Source organism: Hibiscus syriacus, unplaced genomic scaffold (assembly GCF_006381635.1).
Source record: "Hibiscus syriacus cultivar Baekdansim isolate YM2019G1 unplaced genomic scaffold, ASM638163v2 tig00111983_pilon, whole genome shotgun sequence".
Lineage (NCBI taxonomy): Eukaryota > Viridiplantae > Streptophyta > Magnoliopsida > Malvales > Malvaceae > Hibiscus > Hibiscus syriacus.
In genome coordinates this window covers 16,730-41,492 of record NW_024063228.1, presented here as the reverse complement: position 1 = coordinate 41,492, position 24,763 = coordinate 16,730, and the positions used below count along the sequence as shown (strand labels likewise).

The following is a 24,763-nucleotide window of genomic DNA, read 5'->3' as shown; positions in this document are numbered from 1 at the left end:
ATAACTTATACACACTTGGACGAGATTTAAATTTCAGAACTTTGTTGTTTATTTCTCTGTTTTTGCTATGCCCCATCAGAAATCGGATCAATTCATCTATTGAATTGATTAACTCAAATAATAGTATAATTTCTTGATAAAATACTAAAATTATTTCATACACCGTTAATGAAGTTTGAATATTCAAGGTTTAGACTTAAAATACTGAAATTTCTTTTAATATGTCATTCATCTTCATGTGTCCACTGCAAGTAGTTAACAAATAGCTCCAAGTTTGACGACACGAGATAATCATGTGTCCAATGCAAGTAGTTAACAAATAGCTTCGAGTTTGTTTATGTTATTGATCCTTGTCGAAATAAGAAGTACAGGTGATTGGAAATGTCGGGCAGGAGGATCCCGTGATCAAATTTCTAATCAATATTTATTCCAACATGGATTCAGCAAATCAAACCCTCAAATCCTCATGGAAGTTAATCAACTATTTTCTTTTTCTCAATAGTTATTGGACAGCTTTAAGGTTAGTTCAATCTACAGTATGGTTTACAACCCATTTCTCCTATGGTTTGCTTGTTTTCTCCTTACCTGCAAAAGAATTTTCCATAGGTCAAAAACAAGATGGATGATATCTGACGGATTCAAGTTAATGGTAGGTCTAATTCTGAATTTCATCCCTCTACTTTATTAGATCTCATAAGTTGGTCCCTCTAATTTGTCAAGATTAATCAGCAGTCCATATGTTTACCAATAATTTAACAAACATCATAGGTTTCCTAAAGTAGGATACCAAATTCGAACAAATTGAAATAGAAAGACTTAACATGTAGGTTTCGGTGAAGTAGAGGGGTGAGATTAGTAGGTAGACCATTAGTATATCTGAACTGAATCACCAAATATACTTGATCTTAGGGGGAATCTGAGAGATGGTCCCTTTAAGTTTAGCTCCCTCAGTTGCCTGTTTTTACTTGGTTTTTGGATTGCACCAACTTGACTGCTGCTTTCCCCTGCTAAAGCTTTACTTCCTTTTTTTTACTTTTTCATGATAAATTGCAGGGGGTGCAAGCCTCAACTGAGGCAAATTTTCTACCTGAGCTAATCTCTGGTCTTTTTGAAGGTTATTTAAAATTTCAAACTGCAAAATCCCAAATTCAGTATAGTTATATCAGCGTCTGAGTAAAGTAGCAATGAAATCTGATAGGAAGATGTAGATTTTTTACCCGAGATATCTGCTGAAGTCCATGAGAATTATCTAAAGCATCGTTTTCGTGAGGATGTAATGTTGATCCTTGTGCTGGTGGGTGTCTCGAGGGAAATGAACTAACTAACCCATTCTCTGTAAGAGCAGATTTGTTTCTAGATTTCTGAGTATTCTTCTTAGGCAAACAAACAGGGCATCCATATGACAAGCCCTTGGTTGATGTCTCATTTTCCAGAAGCTCTCATTGAAGATGAGTTGCGTGACCACAACTGAAAACCGGAACACGAAGGCTAGAAGAATTCTTGGTAAGAAGGCTGTTGCATATACAGCACAGTAAATTTCGAGGGGCATATCCATGAGAAGCTCCCTTCTTCAGTAGGCTCATGGTGTAAAATGTGTCATCCTCGATCAAAGATTTGGCAGTATCCTGAATTTTATAGAAAAAGAAAAAAAATCACTAAAATTCACCTAAGATTTTAACATTAAATTACTCATAGCAAACTATTACTGAAAGGAGAGTATTCCAAGTTGCAACCAAATCCAAATGATATTTCAGAAATAAAGCCTTGTTGGATATTTTGTTGCCTAAATATGTATATGGTGTAGTATATACAACATGCCAATAGAATCAAGGTTTTTGTTTCTTTTAGAAGCCCCCAAATCTAGATTTATAGCATCAGCTATGAGAATAAATTTGAAGCACCGAGGTTTGGTCTGTGGGTAAAGGTTCCCAAGTTGGTTCTAATGATGAAACGGAAACATCGAGTACTGCATTTACAAATTGAAATTCACAAATATGCAAGCAATATAATCAGAAAATACTTATTAATGCATTATCCTGTTACAAGACTAGAGCATATGGAGCAAGAAAATGGCAGGCTTGTGCTTTTCAGTAAGCAGACTTCTTTATTCTTTTTTTGGAATTTTGAAGAAAGATTATACAAGATATAGGATTCTGCTTCAATTAAATTCAATTAAAAGTACATAAACTTATCTTTATATTTAGAATAAGGAACGTACCAGAATTCTTCTTTCAAAGCCGTAAGTTCCCAGCATTCCCAATATGGTAAGCTTAAAATCTCCAAATTCCTGGCCACCATTATCAGATAGGAGTTTTGACATAATTGTTGGAAGATGAACATATCCTATCATTCCCTCAACAATATCTTTGATGAACTGAGATAACAATTTCCTCAATATATGACCACCTTTATGAGATTTTGGGATCCTCCACTTGATTATGCATTCCTCTTCATCTTTAGAACCCAATGATTCAACCAGTCTTACATGATTTTCCTTCTTAACTACCCTTTCATTGCAGTATGAACCCATTAAAGGTTCACAAAATCTGCATTGAAATTCAGAGGACGGTAAGCATAGATGTAGTCTTTTATTATTTGAAGGTATTTCATCATAGATGTGCTCTATAATCATCCGGAAATTTCACCATAAATGTACTTACTCATTATATCACATATAATGAAATCTTCATTTAAATTATGACTATCTACTATGTTATAATGTCTTGTGCCAAAAATAAAGAGTTTCAAATTTAAACAAGGGAGAAGGGAAAATAAATGATGGATTTTTAGTTTATCTAGAGTAGACCATTAGTTTTACACACCTCATATTATCAAAACTTGGCAGAACATCGAAAAACAGAGAGAATAAGGCTTAAATTTGAAGAAAAGCGTATCTATGAATATGTTGGGACATACGAGTCAAGTAATCTAAACCAAAGCATCTCAGACTCTTCTGGGTTCAGACGGGGGGTATTCCGTTGGCACAATTTAATACAAGCTTGCAATAAAGTTCGTATGTCATTCACCTGTTCGATAAAGATCAAATAACATCAAGGCCTTCAGTCATAAAAAATAAATAAAAAGATCTTAACCCTATTTCCTAATACAATAGATACACACTACGAACCTCCTCCATTTTTAAAACAGAGTTGAAATACTCCATGCTACCAGATCTACCTATAGACACCTTAGAGACCATGCTTCCAATGGCAGTATCAAGATCTGCAAATTTATCATTAAGGCTAGAAAGTGTAAGCAAGAGAGCACTACCAACATCACCAACCCTTTCTAATAAAAATACAGCAGCATCTATGATTCCGTGTTCCTGGCACAGGCGTAGACAGTATTCAACTCGATAGCTATCAAAAGTTCCAAGAACTTGAGAACTGAATCTCGTTCAAACTGACATAATAACTGTAAGAGGAAAAACAGGGAGAAGAATCGTGAGAAGGCCAACCTAAATTATAAGAACAAATATTTTAACTAAGCAAGCAATTTTCCTTTCTGATTACTAAACCTTGAACTCGAAAAACATAAAAATAAAGATAATACAAAATGAAGGCTGAATGGTAGACAAATAACAAATGCCATACATGTAAATTAAAGCTGTGCAGTTCTATTGAACACCAAGGGGAGTTTGGCAGTTGCAATGTTGCATGCTATTAAATTAGCAATGCAGTCAATAGGCACTTACCTCCAGATACAGCTCAATCATATCATCAGTTACAAGAGGAGGATTATTTCGCAGGAACTTGGGGAAATTAGACATTTTTTCCAAGTAGGTTTCAACGACTTTTTCTGAAACTTTTCCTCCTTTTCCACTCAAGACATTTACAATCTTCTCTTCCCTTAAATAAGATAAGTTGAGGGTGCCTGATAAGCGAACCTCAATGACCGTCTTTAAGTGAAGGAAAAGGCATTTTGGATGAGACTTAAGTTCAGAAAGGATAAGCGAACTTTCACCATTAAAATGGTCAACAACTAAAAGGAATGTCTCCTCTCTGCAAAAGGAATGTCTCCTCTCTGCAAAAGATCATAAAGCTTAAATTTGACAAGGGAAGAGAAATTTGTACAACAACAGAAACAATCCTTTTAAAGATGGGAAAAAAAAGAATTGCAACAATTTTGGAATTCATAACCAGTATAACCTGCTTAAATTAATCAGCTCTGGAATTCGAGAGATGACTGCCAATCTGAAAGTAGTATAATCCCCATTGCTCAGTTGCATTAACATATTGTTGATAAAAGCAAAGGCATAAATTGGCTCTTCTACATCTTTCACATAGCTATCAAGAGCTGCAAGATACTGATGCCTGAAGGTATGAATTAAGACACAAACCTAAACATAATAAGACGAGCTTAAGGAAGGCCTTAAAGAAGTAATATAAACCCTTGCATTATGCTCACAGTGAAGAACTCGAGAAATAATGCCATAAAGATACCTGGAAAAAGCATGCATTCTCACATAAATTTAACACATAAGACTGATCCCAATCAGTTTCTGGCACTACCTCCAAAAGTGCCAGTAATTGCTTCTCTTCTTTTGGAGCTTTCAGTACTCATGGTAGAAACACTTTGCGAACTATTATTTTCTGAAGTCAAGTACTCCAAAATCTGATTTAGAACAGTTTTTGGGATTTTAGCTCTTCCACATGCAACATAGCATGCAACAAACTCAAACAGATATCCCTTGTCCTTTTCTGAAGGCCATGCTTCGATAGATTTAATGTCATCGTCACTTGCAGACCCATCAGTTCTAGGCGCATTCTTATCAAGAACATGAACCAGAGCATCGATGGTTTTCTGAACCAACACCGTTTCAGAGTCAGCCATCAAATCTTTCCCCTTTTTGGCTTCCACATTTGCATCTCCAGATTCAGAAAAAGAGGAGTCCAGTTCAGGGGATTTCTCTTCTGTGAAAGCACATTTGAGAACATCTAATGTGGCCTCAGTATCTAACTCTTAAGAGATAATACAGATTAAGGTATTCCACTTCAAAAGCCAAAATTGAAGTTGATTTTTTATCCTGGCCATCAGAGACCTCTAACAAAAACTGCAGAAGTTCTGTCCTCAGAGACAACATGCGTGACGGTGGAAGAGTACCTTGGCCTGAAGATAGAAAATTGTGATACTTCAGTGGTAACTGACAGAATTGATGGTGTAAATGTTTCTTAGAATAACTTTGTGCAAATGATCAGCCTTAACCATATCTAAACCGAGGAATAAACATGAATTCATTCAAACATTGCCAGATACAAGTGTGTACTGGTTCAGAAACGCAAAATCTCTAGAATACAAGTTTGAAGTAACTATAACATGATGTAAGATGTCATTTTCATATAAATTAATGCATTGGAGCATTTCAAATGTATGTTAATGAAAAAAGCTGCAACTAGACTAACAAATTCCACATTAATTACAGGTCAATTAATATTCTATTGATCAACCCAGTTCTAGATCTCCACATAGCCAGGGAAGACAGCTTTTATTATTTATTTTTAATTGTCAAAAGAGAAATTATTGAATTAACAGAATCCATCTTTTCAGTTATTAGATAAAACAATATAAATACCTGGTGGAAAAGCAAGACCCTTAAAGCAGTACTTCAAGTAAACAAGCATCCTGTACCTGATAAGATGATCAAGTTTAAGTAAACAAGCATCTTGTACTCTTAAAACTAAATTGTAATGAATTAAAATGCCACAACATTATAAAATTACCATTAATCTAAATATAGTGAAAAGACAGCGAACAATGCAATTTGTTATTCCCCAAAACTTGTACAAGGGACTCACTTTCATATCCTCCGATACATCTTTTGGCTTCTGTTTTATTAAGGTAATTGAACAAGCAGGGCATGATAATATATCTGAATAAACCTAATGGTAGGCACCACTACACCCATATCATTTCACCTCCACGTGTCACTAAAAAGAAATTGTGTAAGTGATTAACACAGGTGCACCTAAACGTGTTAGTTTCTGCTAATTAATGTACAGTTATCTCAAGCTTGCTAAAATCAGCTGAGTAAGGTAGAGCCACTTTAATGCTTCGGAGGTTGGACTGCTTACATTGACAGACTATATCACCTTTCTGTTAATTAATATACAGATATAATACAACTAGGCAAGTTATCATCTTGAATCCCATCAAGTAAATAAAAAGGAAAAATATCATGCACCCTCAATTCAAGTGTCTGCCCATCTAACTTACCCAAGGCCAGAAGCACTTTCTCCTTTAGTATTTCGTAAAACTACGAACAACTCCTCTAAAGGTGCCCTGAAATCATCTAATCCTTTGTTGAAAAGATACACCAGAGCATCATACAAACCGTGCACCCGCATAAGATGACAACCTACAACAGAAACAAGGAAAATTAATGAAAATTTGAGATAAAAAAAGGAATGCAACAAGAAAACTGAAAAAGACATGTAGAAAACATATAATAACCTGATTGAAGTCCAAGGAAGAAATGTCCATGTGGAGAACACACTGTTCAACTCGCTGAAACCATCCTTTGCTGCTGTAATGCTCTACCAGTGCTTGCATTATCTTTCCAATAAAGTGAAAGTATAATTATAAGGTAGTATAAGAAGAAGAGTAGATCTACATGTTTTACATTAATTGGTACCTCAGGAGGCAAGCATCCAAGCATGTCTTTCAATATGTATGGCTCCAAAAGCTCTAAAAATGCATCTAGAACATAATAAAGAAAATTTCTCAGAGATATATATCAACAAGTAACGAGTGCCAAACAAGACTGTCATATTTCAAACATTTACTAAGCTCATCTACAGAGCTGATAATACAAATTTGATGAAGGAATATCACTAAACCCAAATGTCAGTTTGCAAACAACCATGAGAAAAAGAGTCGCTGATTATGGATGTGACTCATTCATAACTCAAATATTAAGACAGGATATAGATAGTATCTGCAATAAGTGAAAGCAGCTAAGCATCATTCTCTTCATATCTTCCCAAGTTTTCTGGCTCTGCCATTAAAACCCTTAAATGATATTTCATTAACTTCTGCCCCAAAAAGATGGGAGTAAAGTTTTGCTGTTAGGTTTGGATTCAGAATTTTCAATGAATAAGGAGTTATAAAAAAACTATTTGTATTTATGATATTCAAAAAGTGGTCACAACTACTGTAACTGATAAGAATCCGCTCCTTCTATCAAAAAAAAAAAAAGAATCCGCTCCAACTTATCTCTATTGGATGTGTAATACCTCTTTGCAGAACAGCCACGAATTTGGAGAAAATTTCATCAGAAAGGATGTCGGTTCTCCTGATATGTACACAAAATTCAACAGCAACACCACCAACATGGGTGAATTGCTCTTTTATTCCCGAGTGCACAGAACCGTTTCTACTTTCCCAGTCATCTGGCTGCTCCATTTTACCAATTTGATTACCAAATGACACTGAAATATATGAGAACACTTCATCTACGTACGACAAAGTAACTCTACAAGATAGGGCATTATGGTCTCTTGCACAGAATCCAGGTTTCTAGGAAGGTCAATAACACCATGGGCTTGCCCATCATAAAGTGTCATTGCCATGTTCAAAGCTCCCATCCAGTCACCGGCTTTCCATAGAACCTGAATTTGTTCCTTCCAGGGAAGGAGTCGGCAGACAGTAAGATGTGCAGGTCCTAGTATATACAGATGCTCCTCTTACAGTTACACAATTATGATATGCTTTTTCAGGGTTCCCAAAGATATTAAAGAAGTGAGTATGATATGTAATGAGATCATCTCCTCCCAAGCCATCTATGGCAAAACTTGTTTGGTGAATCAGGGTTCCATCCCCAGAAAACATGTTGAGTTTTCCTGACATTGTAAGAACCACCATCATCTGTACACACATGAATGCCTCAATTATCAAATTGTTTTACGAATGAAAATTAGATTCACAACAAAATCCAGAAAAGAAGACTCAGTGGCTAAACAAAACCAGCATACCTGATCATCCAACCAAGCCAAAGCAATGGCCGAACTGTCAAGAGACCAGCTCCCGTATACTTTTAGGTCTGATTTAACCAATTTTGCAACTTGAACTTTCCGATCCCATGCAAGTGCAAGAAGCGAACTTCTTTCTGGTGTTTCTGTTGGTGTATTTTCTGCAGCAAAGTCATCTCTCAGAAAGCTGTTAACGCTAAACTTAACAACCTTAATCACTTTATACCTGATGAAGAACCACTAGGATGCACCATACATGTCCATGCAGTATATGGCATGGAACCCTCCCGCACACCATCTGGCCTAGAAAGCTGTGCACATACTTCTAATGTTGGAGTAAGCCTTACCTATTGGTGGAAAAAAATGGTGGCCTTGGTAAAGTGTGAATATGAATGGTCCAGAAAAATGCAAATTTAATCCTCAACACAAAAGATACATGAAATTTTGGCAATCATCTGGACTTCATACCACCAGAGCACTTTGATAGGTGACAAATATGACCACACCTTCCGCCAGAGAAGAGCCTCCATCAAAAAGAAGAGGAGAAGCTGACAATACAGTGCTCGTTCTTTGTCCATCAAGAAGACACTATTTCAATCAATATTAGAACATCGTCAACGTGACCAGTATAACATTGTTGACAACCGAATATAAGTTTGGAAGAAGTAGATCCTCAATGCAAATAGACTTATTTTCCTTTTACCTGTGTTTTGATTGAGAACCTATTAAGCAAGGGAACAACCGAGAAAGCATGTAACAGCACCAAACCTTTACTATCACCTGTAACAGCTTTAAACTGGCGAGTAGCTTGTGAATCCTGCCCCAGAAACAATGTATCACTGGAGCATTATGTTCTCCACTAATAACTTTTGTTGCTGATGCCCTCTGCACATCCCATACTGTGACATGACCATCACCATAACCAACTAACAGAAGGTCTCCTGGCTGCTTGAAGCACATGGATGTTACGGGGGCAAGGGACCTATCCCCATGCAAACCAAGTATGACCATCTAGGATACATATAACATCATAAAACAGAAAAGTTAACTTAGATAAATTACAAATCAGAACTCAAATCCAAGAAAGTCTGATAAGTGTATGCATGTTGAAGCTTCAAAGTTCAACATACAATCCTCAATTGCAGAAGAACACAACATGGATAATATAGAATGCAAGCGAATAAAAACAAATACATGATCTGTAAAATATGTCCAAGTGTGTCTTAACAAGCCTCATGTTTCAAGTATTTTCTTCGATAAATCTTGTTAGCTGCTGGATCATGTCTTTTCAGTCATAATGAACTCAGAAGACCTGATCTGATAGGATTCCATCTTCCTAATTTCAGTCCATCAAACCAGAATTTGATACTAAAATTTGAATTAGAATGCATTATCAGAAGAATGCTGTCCTACCTTTAAACTTGTCTTTAACATAAGGGCAGAGTTAAGCAACTTTAAAAGGCAAATCATTCCACAGAAATACAACCAAGGATTAAAAATTAAAGAGCTAGGGCAACTGATGCACCTTAGAATCCATGCTGTCTGAATGATGAGTGGAGTATTTACGGGAAACTAAGATGATGACTCCTTTAGTCATTCCCACAGCAATGAACTTCAGATGAACTGCCAAAACTTGGGGGGAGCCATGATCACTCCTAAATGCTTGTGATGAAAGAGTCCGAGTGATTGTATTGTTGGCCTCAACATAAAAATATCCCAATGTGGTTGAACCCCTCTTAACACCTTCAAGCCGCATTGGTTGAGCAGCTGCACCCTCCTCCCAGTGCAAACCAGTAGAAGCCTGTTTCTTCTCAAGCTCCTCAGCCAGTTCAAGTGGCTTCATTGTAGAACGTGAATTGTTCTCTGCCTTTTGACTTATCCTCTAACTCTCCAGTTGTTCCAATCTCTCCTCTACAAGCTCTGAAATGTCACTAATTGAATTTGCATCATCACCACCACTAACATGCTCCTCACCATATTCATTCATGACTGGTCATATCACTTTCTAAGTTCTCTCTCTCCAAATCTATCGTCTCTGTGTCCTTAACTATATTTATCTCCTTATCAAGGTGGGGTAAAGACACACTATTTTTACATGAATTGTCGGCATCAAGAACAATAGAATTCCCATACATAGAATCAGGGTCAATTTTATTATCCAAAACTTCATCCGAACCAAAAACCGTAGCTTCTTTGTTCAAGCTCTTATCAAAACCAAGAACAGCATCAGTTTGTCGAATTACTTTCTCAGTTTCACATTCCCCATTATTATTAACACTATCCTCACCACCTTCATGGGCATCAGCAGATTGAAAAAAATCGCCCATTTTATTATCATTATTATACTCGTCGATTTCTAATTTTTCACCTGAAACGCTAGATTTCGAACTAACCCCAACCGACTCCCCATTCAATGAGCTTACATCATGATCATCACTATCTACTACTCTCTGGAGAACCCCACCGCTTATCACCCTTCTTGACTTGATAGCAGCCGCATGTGGCGATGAACCGACCTTGAAGCCGCGGCAGCAGCCGCGAGCGCAGCCCCTGGTTTGGCATTGGATTTCACTCCGCCAAACAGAGTCGGCAGCTGTTTTGAAGAAGACGTCGACGAAACCCACCAAATCGGAACCCCGATCCGCTTGAACGAGCTAAGCTTCGACGATTCCGCTTGTCCTTCTGAAAGGGCGTCGCTTTCCTTCAGTGATTGAACGAATTCTTGGGGAACGGTGTTCGACCGGGCAAGGCGGTTATCGGAGCTGTGGTGATTGGAGAGAGGGGATGAGGGCGAGGAGGATGACGTGGATACATCAGAATCGTTGAGAATTTCATCGATGGTGCGGTGAGGGACGATGGAGTTGGAATCGTCGTCGGTATCGGAGAAGTGTGAATCAAGTAACGAGTCAAGGTCAGCTTCCATTTGGGGAAAGCTTTCTCGTTTTCACTTAAAATTCAGCTTTCATTCCTGTGGGAAAGTATTTCATAATCTTCGGTTGTGAGATTGAACAATTTCATTGTTACAAGAGTTTAGCCAGTGACAGATCACGGCTTCTTCTAGGAGACCTACGCTCCACTTTCTTAATCCTGTGCGAAAACTTTAAAAATAAATTAATAATAATAATAATAATAATAAATAATGTAAAAATAAATATAATTAACTCTATGTTTGAATAATTTTTTTATTAAAAATAGTCTCTAATGTTATCATTTTTGATGTTCATACCATAACCGTCATACAAAAATTATGTTAAGTAACACATGTTACGTCGTAATAATTTTGAAAGTTTTTATTTAAAATAATAAATATAAATTTAATATTTTTAAAAAAAACTCAAAATTTTCTCAAATCTTAAAAACAAAACTCAAAACTTTGAAAATCCTAATTTTAGTCTCTATTCACACATCGGTTGTTGTCTTTTACGGTCGTCGTTAACATCGATCGGACCTACCCACCACCTGATGCGACAAACTTTAATTTTTGATTTAATCAGACAACGACAAGAAGAAAATGTGACTTTTACGTGATTCCACGGGACCCGATGATGCGATTGATGACAAGGAAGACGACGATAATGGCGATGTCGACATCGATGACCATCGATGACAAGAGAGAAATAAATGTTAGAGTTAGGGATTTAGGGATGATTTAAGGGATTTAAGGGTTTTTGTAAGTTTAGATAAATTAGGGGTTTTTATAAACATTATAAGTTTTAAAAGTTTTTCCTAAATGGTTTTTTTAAAATTATCATAACGTGACATGTGTCATTTAACGAAATTTATTAACACTAATTACGATTCGGACACCTTAAATTAAAATATTTTTAACGTTAAACACTTATTTTAAATGAATAATTCTTTAAGCACCTAAAGTTCACTTAAAGTATACTTTGGGTAGGGGTGAGCAAACTCGACTCGATTCAAAAAATCAATTTTTTTTAATTTCGAGTTATTCGAGCCAATTTGAAAGATCAATTTACTTTTCGAGTTCAAGTAGAGTTGCAATTTCAAATTTTTGAGTAACTCAAAAAACTCAAAATTTGGATATGTATTTTGACATATTTGCGATTTAATCCCTGATTTCGTATTCCTTCGATTCCTCCTTCATTCTAAGTCATTTTTTTTACCAAATTTGAACCACATGCTCCTAAACCATCAGAGAATAAATATGTACTTTCAATTCCACTTTTTGGTAACACATTTTATACATATTTCAATTTAGTCCTTCATTTTTGCATGATTTTCGTATTTTTTTCAATTCATTCTTTGACGAAATTTAAATCACATGTTCCCCTACCATTAGAATACTTAGGAAACTTCAATTCTTATTTTTTTTTTACTAAAAATATACTCTCACTTTTTAATTTAGTCCTTTAACTTTACAATTTTACTCAATTTAGTCTTTTGACTATAATTGTTTACAAATTATTTCTTCACGTCAATTCTTTGTCTCCTTTATACTCCTAATAATCTTTTATCTTCAAAATACCTCATTTGAAATATAATATTGTAAATTTATTTTATAGTTTTAGATTGAATGTGATATTTTAGATAATATTGTAATGTGATATATTTTCATTTAGGTTATTAAAATATATTTTTCTTTAAAAAAAATAATTTATAATATTTTATTTTTCTCTTTTGATCTTCTAACGTTCAAAATTTAACGAGAAAACCCTTACTTCTAACAAGAGAAAAACACATCTCTCGTTCTTCTCGAGCTGGTCTACAAGTTTGTTTTCCCCTTCTTTTTAATAACATTGTTTTTTCTTGATTTGGGTATTTTTTTCTCGTTTATTGATATAATTTTAGCACCTAAAACTTGTGTTGGAGGGGGATGGGATAGATCAGTGACGAGGTTTAAGTTGATTAATGGGTCTTTAACAACCTCTCTATGACATTCAAGATGCTTGGAGTTAATTACTCTAACAATTTACAGTAGTTTAAGATGGTACAGACTCTAAAAGACTAAATTGTGATTTCATGCATCTCGATCCTGTAATTCTGTTTTTAAGTTTCAAGCTTATTTCAAAAGTGGTGCTTTACGTGTTCTGCTTGATTAGTATCAGTTGTTTGTAAATTCAGTTAGAGTTTCAAATTATATATTTTTCTCCACTTGTTGAATTCAGTTGTTTTATAAACCTGCAGATTTCAATGGGTCGCACCCATCATGCAACATAACCAACTCAAAGAATAGAGACGAGAACCAGTTAGCAATAACCCTAATGTTACAACTACAATGTGTATAAACAACCATCACACTGGAAGAACCAGACCAAGATTATGTCTCCAAGCATAACCGAGTACTCATAGAAAAAAGTAAATGGAATCAGTGGAACGAATCGTAAGGGAATAAAGCGCATTGATATCAAAAGTGATCGAACCGACGCAAAATCAGTGTAGAATCTAGAATACTTGAATGTATAGGAAGATTCCAAACAACAGAACTCGCAAAGGAGCAACCACTTGATGTCAATTCATATAACAAAAACATAATACTTCTAATTACCACACAAAACACCAATAACAGTGAAACTCAAAACAGAAACTACCTAAATGCAGCAGTATAACTGGTAAATGACCAAAACACGAACCGGAGTGAGATCCTAATCGAACAAACCAAATCCCAAATCATCATCGCTCTCTTCCTCTGGCTCTTCCTTCTTCTTTTCCTCGGCAGGAGGTGGAGCAGCAGCACCAGCTCCATCACCAGCAGCAATAGGTGCACCTGCGGCAACTGGAGCACCACCGCCACCAGCTCCAACATTGGTTATGAGATCCTCAATGTTGCACTTCTCAAAAAGCTTGGCAAACAAGCTTGGCCAGTAAGATTCAACAGAGACATTTGCAGCTTTCACTAGTGTTGAAATTTTCTCAGCCTATGAACTATAGTTAAGAAATCATATGGGAATTTTTTAATTCCTTCAAAAACAATAATTAAATTTCATTTTTTTGTTCTTTTAATTCAATTGCCGTATATCAGAGAAACGATAACAAAAATTGAAGCTTAAAACTATAAAACCCTACAACGCATTAAGGATACGGTGATGGGGATGCCATCATCATGGAGAATAAGAGCGGCGTAGGAGCAAGCAGCTTCTCCAACCGAAGACATCGTTTCGCTATCACCACTAAAATAAAATAGATAAAACAATTAAAATCGCAATCCGCATAAAGATTTACAATGATATCCAGAGTACAAACGAAAAGGAAATTCATAGAATTTCTTGAAGGAAACAATCACCCGAAGAAACAAACCAGAAAAGGGATAGGCGCAGACGAATTACCTTAGAGACAAGAGTCCGATAGAGATGGGTCCCGAATAAGATGCGCAGCGCCGCTGTAGATGCAGTGTTTCAAGGCCTAGGGTTTCTGCAATGGGGTTTTAAAAAGACGCAATTCGTGGCTCGTGAGATTTCCGAGGCCCACTGCATCAACTGGACCGTTTTTGAAACGAGGCCTCAATAACTAGAAAATTACAAGTTTTCTTTTTCCAGATGGACGTGGATTAGACTTATTAAAAAAACAAATTATCTTTATATTCGAGAGGATTTCTTAGGAGATTTTACTTTTAAAATTAACGAAATTAAATTAACTCTTAATTTTTATTTTTTCTTCATAATTTTAAATTTAAATTAATAAAATTAAACTTTATTTATCTTAATATTTATTTACTTTTTTAAATCTTATTTATTTTAAAATTAAAGAATTCAGTATTAATTTCGTCCTCGATTTCAGGTGTTTCTTAAATTGATTGTTTTGTTGTGTTTAGTGGTTAAGTGGATTTGGCATCTTGTCGAGGGTTTGAGCCGAATCCCTTTCTTTTGTTATAAAAAAATAAATATTATTTATATTATATAAAATTTATTAATTTACATGAAAATATAACGATCGAGTGAATCTAAGAACGAATAAAATTTAAAATTTATGTAAAAGTATCATCTTTTTTCTTTCTCCATCTTAGATATACATTTAAATTCCTTCGATTATTATATTTTTTATGTAAAATTAATGATTTTTTATAACATAATTAGATCATCCCTTAAAAAAATTTGAAAAAGCAAAATTAGAAAGAAAAAAAATGAGTGAATTGATTGAATGCAATATGTTAGTGCGTACATAAATTATGTAATTAAAAATGTTGCTAAGATTCTTAGCATATCAAAATCTTACCAAACTACGTGAAACATTAAGAAGTGGATCTCAGACAAACTGAATGTGACACATTCTGCCATGCAACATGTTGCTGCCTGGGCCAATATATATATATATAATTTACACAATTGTGGTTTATTAAATTTTAAAATTTTAATCTCAATTAAATTTTTACTACAAGTCTATATATTATACCCTCATTGCATAATTTTTATCATTTTGAGTTCATGCATCAAATTTAATATTTTTAGTCTATATAAATGGCTGTCCCTTTTTTCATATGTATGAGTTAAGGTGGAGGTAAGATAGTAGACTATCCCTGAGAAGTGACTGATCATGGAACAAGCAAAGAGAAAAAAGAAAAGTGTACCCCCTTCAACCGTTGACCTGTTTTGGGTGAGATTTGAGATCCCTTTGTGCTTTGGATTCGATCCCATATCACATATATCGAAACCCCAAAAGTGACTAATCATGGAAAAAGAAGCATTCGATCGATTAAACAAAAAAGAATGCTCACTGAAAGTGAAAGATGAAAGACAGAAGAAAATCAAACACCATGTTATTATCATAACTAATCCCATCTTTTAAAGTAAAAAACCAATAAAATATATTGTATAAGTTAATGGGGTGAGCTATCCGAGCTTACCCTTCTTTTCTTTTGATTCAACAATCAATGGAATTTGGGGTTCGAAGATACAAAATCAATCTTCTGAACCACTTTTGATACAAATATGAAAAACGCTGTCATCGGATGCTCTCTGCAACCTAGACAAAGTCATCTAATAATTAGTGTTTGACGGGTGGAATCCAAAAACCAATATTTAGTTTCCACCTTTGTGCAAAATACATGAACGAATATGATGATGATGATAACTTCTCCTAATCCTAATGCTAACACCAAACTACATGTATGATGAACCGAAAAAAATGATGATGGTAATGACACGAATCCTATTGTGCCATCCGGTTAGCTCGACCTTAACGTCGTTCTTGAAAGATCTAGACTGTCTCCCTCAACATGGATTAACTTGGTGGTTTCCTTTCGGTAGGTGTCTCGGAAACTTGTGAAGGACCTGGCACCTTTCCCCCCACATCAGTAGTTGTTGCGGTTTGGGGTAAAGGTGTTGTTATTGGAGGTTCGATTTTCGTTGTTGCCACCGTTGTTGTCTCCACCACAGCTGGGGCAGTTGATGTAGTTGTTGCTGTAATACCTGCTTTACATTGTGTCTGTAACTAACGCCTCTTGCAGTATGAATGAATTTGAAGGTTGTAGAAAACAATCACCTGCTGTCGTTGCTGCTGTAGTTGCTGCCATAGGCATTGAAGATGGAAGTGATACGACTCCAGTAACCTGTTGAGGCAAAGAAGCATATGGTACCATCTGGGGATAAAACGGATAAACATTATGAAGCATCCTCGTGTAGTAGGGTGAAAATTGTTGGCCTCCATAGAGATTATAATAGTTCTGCAAAAACACCATCAAATTCAGCTAAAGCAATGCCAAAGAACTGATGCAGCATATCTCTGAATGTAATTTTTACACACTAACCAAAGGATAAACGCTATCCTGTGAATATCCAGTGTATCTGAAAGTGAATATTCATGAAGAAACCGAATCAATACGACAATCAAAACAACTAAAATGCAGGTTAAAAGGAAATGGCAATGGGTTTCATTTTCCACAAACAATGAACTCACCCATAAGCTGAGTAAGGAATAAAATATTGATCAGTAGGTTGTTGGATATAAGTTGATGAACCATGATAACCAGGTGCTGCAATTAATCCAGGTGCTGATCTAAACCGTCCAACCCCTGCATTTGATTGTTTCTTAGTGTTCATATTGGCTTGCTCCATCCATCTTGAAATACAAACAAAGATGATTTTTTCCCAATATAGTAAAGAAAAAACACATCTTTATAATGAATAAAAATGGGTTTCATTATCAAACAAAAACAGACCATGCTGATGAGTTGGTGGACGAGTCTTTTGAGCACCCAATGAAGCAAGATTGCAGTTTGCCCTCCTTCCATCAATGATAGGTGAAGGGTTTTGGCATGCTCTCATAGCTGCATCTGGATCCTTAAAGGTAACCTGGAAACAAACATAAAGATTTGTTCTTTTTATTGTGAAAACATGGATAGGGAAATAAATAAGGCTTTTTTTTCTTCATAAAGGGATCCATATGCTTACAAAGCCGTAACCCTTGGATCTCCCGGTATTCTTATCTGTGATAACAACAGCCTCAAGAATCTCTCCAAATTGCTCAAAATAACGCCTCATGGTATCCCTTTGAGTTTCCCATGCCAATCCACCAACAAAGATTTTTGTAAACGTTGTGTCATTGTACTGCCCCGGATTGTTACCACCCACCATCGGAAATTGCCTTTGTTGTGACATAGAACAAAGAGAAAAATAGCATAGTCCCCCAAATAAAACAGGGAATGAACCTTGAAAGGAGCCAACAAAAAAAAACACACTGAAGCCAAATATAGAGTGGTTAAAAGATAACCAAAAAAAAGGAGTTTAATAATTGATAGAACGAATTGTTTGGATGATCAAAACAATCAAAACCCAGAGCTCAAAAACTCTGCTTTCGTTTGTTTTTGTTGAGTTTCTTGTCCCTCTGTACTGAGGCTGTAACCACTACTTTTTTCACACAAAAAAAACCCTCAGATTCTTCAAATAATGATACCCTTAACGAGAAAAAAGCATTACTGTCGAGAGGACGAAGCAAAGAAAGAAGGGTGATAAAAGGAAGAAGAAGAACAAGAACAAGAAGAAAGAGGAAGGGAAGACAATAAAGCTGGCTAGTGGGCACGCATGACAGCAGTAGGCAAGGTTGTCCAATGAAAAAAAATATATATCATCACCACTCTCTCTCTTTCTCTTGTATTCAACAAAGGGAAAAAGATACGTATATACATTTGGTTAATATTATTATATAAACATCTGCGTCTCTGTATTCAACCTTGAAATTTGGTTTTGGCAATCTCTGCTTCCCCCACTGATACTATTGCACGTTCTGTTTCTGGCATTTGTGGGTCTTTGTTTGAGGTAAAACATATTCATTCAATCCATACAAAAACCCTCGACTCTTTCTCCTTCTTTCTTTAATTGCAATTGTCTTGCCTTTGTCTTCAACTCCATTCCTCTGCAGCTGCAGCTGCAGCCTGCAGCAGCTATTTCCCTCAACCCAACAAATGTGGCGATTTTCCCAATAAATCACCCTTTCCCTATTTATTCTAATGTCAGACACACTTTCATATTTATTTCTCGATCTAACACCCTTTATACAAAGGCGGGGTTTATGTACCATGTCTTATGCTGATATAGCGCTACGTGGGTAAGATGCGACTCATGCACCGCGCTTTACGCTGATGTGGTGACACGTGTAAAAATTGGGTATTAATTTTGTAAATTTTTTAAAATGGTGCCTAATATATAATTAATTTCTATTATAGTGATTTTTGTGCAAAAACGTCAACTTTATTTATTTTTTTGTGTGTTAAAAAAATTATACATTAAAATTGTTAAATATTCTTTTGTAAATTATTTTATAAATCGACAAATTTTGATTTTTGCATGAAAGTACACAATATGTATAATCTAGTATAAGAAAACTTTGAGGGTAAGTAATTTAAAACATGAATAATTTTATAAAAATTTTATAACTAGTATTTCTTTTACAAGATGATGATGATAAGAGATATTTTATAATTTAAAAAATTATAAATTTCATATATTTTTAAAAAAATTATTGATTTTTAAAATTAATTGTTTAAAAATATAAAAATAATTAAAATAATTGATTCTTTAGCTTTACATTCTTTTTTTATTAAATTTTATTCACTTTTAATTCTTTATTTATTGTATTTTTATTGATTTTTAAATATATGAATTATAATTCAAATTAATCATTTATTTTGCTATTATTCAAATTAATTAAGAAAAATTATGGTAAAATGTTTCTAAAAGAAAAATATAAATACATACATGAAAATCAAAAAAAATTTCTTTCTTGTGTTACTCTCTAAACTTGTAACAAAATTTAATAAAAAATGTAAAACTAAAAAACATCACATATATATTTAAAATATTCTTTCTAATATAAATTTTAAAAAATATAAAATAAATATTAAATTATAATTTTATTAAAAATGAATAAATATTATTAAATGTTGTTAAAAAATAATAATTAATAGATATTAATTCATTTAAACCATCAATTGTAATTAAAAGTTTATTTTAATATTTTTTTATATTTTTAAACAATAAATTTTAAAAGTCAATAAATTTTTTAAAAATATATGAAATTTATAATTTTTTAAATTATAAAATATTTCTCATCGTCATCAGCATCATTTTGTAAAATAAATACTAGTTATAAAACTTTTATAAAATTATTCATATTTTAAATTACTTACACTCAAAGTTTTCCTACACTAGATTATACGTATTGCGTAATTTCATGCAAAAATAAAAATTTGTCGAGTTATAAAATAATTTGCAAAATAATATTTAAAGATTTTAATGTAGAAAGTTTTTTGCACACAAAAAAAATTGACATTTTTACATAAAAATTACCATAACAAATTAATTATATATTTACACCATTTTAAAAAAAATATGAAACTAACACCCAATTTTTACAATTGATGTAAAGTACGGTGCATGTATAGCGTCTTTTAATACGTGGCGTAAGACGTATAGAGCATTTTCTGCAAAAGAGTATTAGATAAAAAAAATGAAAGGATGTCTGACAAAGAATAAAGTTTGAAAGGGTGATTTATTGAGAAAATCGCCCAAAAATGTAAGATGTATTGCGGTTAATGTTTGGTGAACCAAAAATTTTGGAGCCACCTTCTAAATTCTCTATCTTTTCCTAAACAATAAACACTTTACCACCTTTGGCGGAGCCAACCCGTTTTTCCCGTTTAATATATAGAGAAAATAACCTCAGTGACCAAAAATCTTAGATAATATACGATTTTGACCAATTTTTTTTGGATTTGCGAAAATGACCAACAAAATCGCAATGCGATCTCTAATTCGCATTGCGATCTCCACTATCGCAAATTCACGTTGCATTTCGCATTGCGATAGTTGAAAATCGCGTTGCGTTTTTCCATTTCGTGTTGCGATAGTTGGAAAATGTTAATATGTATAAATTATATTTTTGGTGTTGGAAAATGCCTTTTACACCTATAAATCACTTTATTTTTATTTAATATTTAATCCTAACTTCGTTCCTACGTGTAAAATTATTATTACTTTTTTATACGACATTTAGGATAATTTTTTTATTTAATACGTAGGTAATTATATTAAATTTAAATTAGCATAGCATATAATATGTTATATTAAATTACAATATTTACTATTTATAATGGTAAGTGAACTATAATAATTGATGACTAATTATAAAAAATATATAAGAATACATAAAATCTTAAAATAGTATATATATTTATAAGATACACGTCTTCTTCTCTTTTCTCCCCAAAAAATTAAAGTATAATAAGCTCTAATAAAAATTATAATGAAAAAATACAAATAAGATTGTGTTGGATATTAAATAAGAGGGAAAGGTAAAATTACTTTCTTGAAGATTTATATAATAATCAAAAAGATATTTTTGAAAGAATTAAGTGGGAAACTACTAAAACATTGTGAAATTTTAAAGAATGTTGCATGAAAATTCGCGACAGTAGAAAGTTGACCCAGTTAGAACTGTTTGACGGCCGGCTTGGAGGCAAGCAGCCGAGCTGAGACATCGGAAACTGTCTTAAAAGCCCTTTCAAAAAAAAATAACTATAATAAAATAAAATAAAAAGCCTGAAAAAAATGTTGACGGTCGTACTATCCCAAAAGAAACAAGGGTAAGCTATATGTTTAGTACCTAAATTATTAGTTTTATTTTATTTTAGTATCTAAACTTTCATCTATTTTAAGATCATGCTTAATATTTACTTTTTATTTCATTTTAGTATTTAGCCGTTAAAAAATTAACGGAATTGATGTAAGCGACATTTTTATGGGTAAGTTATATCATTCTTCACTTCACTATCTTCTCACTCCTATTTTGGTCACTAAAATTTTTAAAATTTTCAATTTAACTACTCAACTTTCAATTTGCTCATGCTTTAAGCACTCTAATTTATTTCATTAATAATTTTTAGGACATGATTTTTTATTACTATTTTATTAATATATAATTAAAATAGACAAAATTACATTTGATAGTTAGAGTGATTAAATTATGAGTAATTTAAAAGTTAAGTAATTAAATTAAAAAAGTTAAACTTTAGTTACTAAAATAGGAGTGAGAAGATAGTTTAGTGATGAATGATGTAATTTATTCATAAAAAAGTACTATATTATAATAGTTCTGCTAAGTTTTTAATGGTCTGATACTAAAACGGAATAAAAAGGAAATATTAAATATGATTTTAAAAATAAATGAAATTTTATATACTAAAATGAGAAAAACTAATAGTTTAGGCATTAAATATAAAATTTACCCAGGAAACAAAGAAAAAAGGGCAGTCTGGGGTCAGAGCCTCGCACATGGAGTTTGCCAGTGCTTTGTTATGGTGGTGAGAAATTGAAGGGTCGATGATGAATTGTCGTTAATGGGAGACAATGTACGTGGTTGGCAGTTAAATTAAAGGGTTTATTATTACATTTTATTTCTAAAATGATAACTTTGGATTATGTTAGTGTGCACGATCGATATTACATAAAAACCATGGAAAAAGATTCAAAGAATCGGCTTACATTTGCGACGGCCACCCTGCTATATGGTGGAGATCAGTGATGACACACTGAATTAGAGATAGATTTAAAGGAGCGGATGAGACAGTCGCTCTGTTTAAAAATTTTATTTATATTTTATTTATTAAAAATTCATTCTATTTAATATAAAATTATGTTACCGTCCTTTAAATTATTTTGAGTTCTCTTTGCTCGCATCTGCAGCCTATTCTTTGAGCTGTTCGAGTTGTGCCAACTGAACCAAATAAATTAATTTGGATTTCCAAGCAAGTTAAAGGCCATAATGAAATGGTTCCGGATGAACGGAATTGGCCCATTACGACAGGCTGTGGTAATTATTATTACTTACATTCACCATCACCCATCACTCCCTTCGTTCACGGTAATCTGACTCGTAATTCACTGTAATAAGTGGATTTTGTTGCAAAATTTAGATGAAAAAGTTAACAGCGAAACTCCATAAAGCACTAACGACAGAACTGACTATTAACGTTCTTATATCCACCACTTACCAAGCTCAGAATACATAAACCTATTAGCCCGACATGGGCTCGTTTCACAAAAAATGTTCTTATATATATATATATATAAGAAACTTATTTTTAAATTAAAATTAAATTTTCAATCATATATTTAAAAGATCAACTTTCATGTCACATCTTGTAGTTTATTTATTCATTGTCTTTCTATATATTAACTATTAGTTCTGGAATACGTTTGTTTATAATTTGGTATAGCAGCCATACAGTAAAAGGCAAATTTGGACAACTCAAAACATGTAAAAAATTACAGACGTTCTCTAATAGGTAGTTCAAATCAAGTTTCAAGCTCAAACACATCACTAATATATAATTCTATTTACCGATAACATCCCCGATTTATTGATAATACGCGTAATTTTACACTTTAGGTGACTGGTATGTAACGGACATTAAATTTTACTGTTAAGTGATATGTGTCACGTTCAGATAATTTTAAAAAAATTATTTAGAACTTAAAATTATATATATAATCCCCAAACTTTTTGAAAATTTTAAAATCCCCAAACTTTGAAAACCTTAAATCTAATCCAAATATCCATGTCGGGCCGCCGCTCTTTACCGTCGTTGTCGTCGTCGACTGAACCTGCCCTCGACCGTGCCTCCATCCAACAATCACCCATGCAACGAACATCCACGAATGAACCCCAATTACAATTTAAATCCGATGAAAAGGATGGAAAAATCGTGATATTTGCGCGACTCCACGAGACCCGACGGCCCGAGCGATGGCAAGGACGATGTGGCTGAAAAGGAAGGCGACGGCGACGCATTGGACGTGGCTGGAAAAGTATAAACTAGGGTTAGGGATTTGAGGTTGATTTAGAGAATTTTATGGATTTGAGACTTTTTGGTAATTTTAGAAAAATTAATTTTTAAAATCTTCTAATATTTTTTTTATTCTTTTAATAAAAATTTTAAAATTATATAAATGTTACATGTAACACTTAACTAGATTTTTTAACCGCCGTTATGATCAATACCTATATGACTGAAAAAAGTAGACATATAATTTGGATACTTATTTTTATATTAAATCATTAATTAATATAAAGTTTTATATTAACTATTGTGGAAAAAACGAGATAAAAACTAGTTCCCGTATCCCTTTCAGGATTTCGAGGTAATGATTAAAAATCTGAATCTGAAAAATATACCATGAGAAAAACAAATTACAGAAGAAAAAACATTTGGAAGTGTCCTCAACATCTAGAGAAGTTAGGAGCCTGTCTTCTCAAATCAATGCCTATACGACTATTAAAAAAGTAATGGAGACATTTTCACCAATACCTGCTTGACAACTCTTAACCATAGCAAATTAAGACTGCTTAACTAATTTCCATTCCTACTTCCACAAAATTTAGTTAATTTCATTAATTTACTCCTATTTTATACTTGTCTGGTAACAAAATAAAATTAGCTGACATTATTCCCATATGTAATGGGGTAAGGGGGAGGTAGGGTAGTAGGCTGCCCTCAACGCCAAGTTGAGAGCAGCTTCCGTAGAAGACATCCGTTATGAATTGCCCTTAGTGGGACGGTCTGAATTAAAAACTAATATTTAGTTGTTAAATGAAAATTAATTAACAATGTTACCATTTAGATTTTCATTTTTTATATCAGATAAATAGAGGGACTGGTTTTTTTTTTTAAAAAAAAAACTAAAGCCAGAGGGGAAAAACCTAAAATTTTGAAAGAAAAAAAAACATACATGGACCGACCAAAATATGAGGGTTCTTAATGAGTCTAGAACTCGTGACCTAAGAAAATATGAGGGAACAAAGATTAATATTTTAATTAGCCGACCAAAATGTTTAATCAATTAATTGTAATTGTTAATTGATTGAATTTATCTATGCATGTTGAAGAAGCGATATATTAGAATTAGTTTTTGGTGATTTCTAATTATTAAAGTTAAACAAACTATTAGTTTTGGTCTTCTATTAATTTTTTAGATAAAAATCTTTGTAGGTTCTTTTAATTTTAAAATTAGATGGGTTGGACCTAGCCCTTATTTTTGGGTATAATTGCATTTTAGTCATTCTTGATATTGATACCAGACAAATTAAACCTTGGTCTATTTAAACAAAAGAAAGATGATTTTTTTTTACGTAAAATCTTATTTGATTAGATTGTTTTACTTGCTCTTTCTCCAACAACCGTAATATATAAAATTTACTAGTAAATATACATAGTACACAATAAATGATGTACCATTGACACATGTTAAATATTCATTGTTAAAATTGAGAAATAAAGGTATCTATAAGGTACGAAAAATAAAGATGGTTAGTAACTAAAGTGTAAAGTGGTTGGACCGTCATTT

At 33.4% G+C, this 24,763-nt stretch overlaps 2 protein-coding genes and 1 pseudogene across 3 annotated transcripts; all 3 read right to left on the bottom strand.

Annotated features, from left to right (window-relative positions):
• Window positions 1-489: 489 nt before the first annotated feature.
• On the bottom strand, window positions 490-11,010 carry LOC120173688 (annotated as a pseudogene).
• A 2,339-nt stretch (window positions 11,011-13,349) lies between these two features.
• On the bottom strand, window positions 13,350-14,320 carry LOC120173685 (60S acidic ribosomal protein P1-1-like). Of its 2 annotated transcripts, none has more exons than XM_039180769.1 (3): window positions 14,255-14,320; window positions 14,011-14,098; window positions 13,350-13,846 (listed from the first exon to the last, which is right to left on the bottom strand). In XM_039180769.1, exons 2-3 carry the CDS (start codon window positions 14,080-14,082, stop codon window positions 13,574-13,576), a joined length of 345 nt encoding a protein of 114 aa, XP_039036700.1. In that variant the 5' UTR covers window positions 14,083-14,098; window positions 14,255-14,320; the 3' UTR covers window positions 13,350-13,573. The 2 variants fall into 2 exon arrangements, with proteins under 2 accessions (XP_039036700.1, XP_039036699.1); XM_039180768.1 differs by having other exon boundaries at window positions 14,011-14,090; window positions 14,258-14,310.
• A 1,454-nt stretch (window positions 14,321-15,774) lies between these two features.
• LOC120173684 (RNA-binding protein 38-like) lies at window positions 15,775-17,827 on the bottom strand. Its single transcript, XM_039180767.1, has 7 exons — window positions 17,705-17,827; window positions 17,315-17,562; window positions 17,083-17,215; window positions 16,821-16,935; window positions 16,672-16,708; window positions 16,407-16,587; window positions 15,775-16,333 (listed from the first exon to the last, which is right to left on the bottom strand). The coding sequence occupies exons 2-7, from the start codon at window positions 17,519-17,521 to the stop codon at window positions 16,146-16,148; spliced, it is 861 nt and encodes a 286-aa protein (XP_039036698.1). The 5' UTR covers window positions 17,522-17,562; window positions 17,705-17,827; the 3' UTR covers window positions 15,775-16,145.
• Between the last annotated feature and the right edge of the window lie 6,936 nt (window positions 17,828-24,763).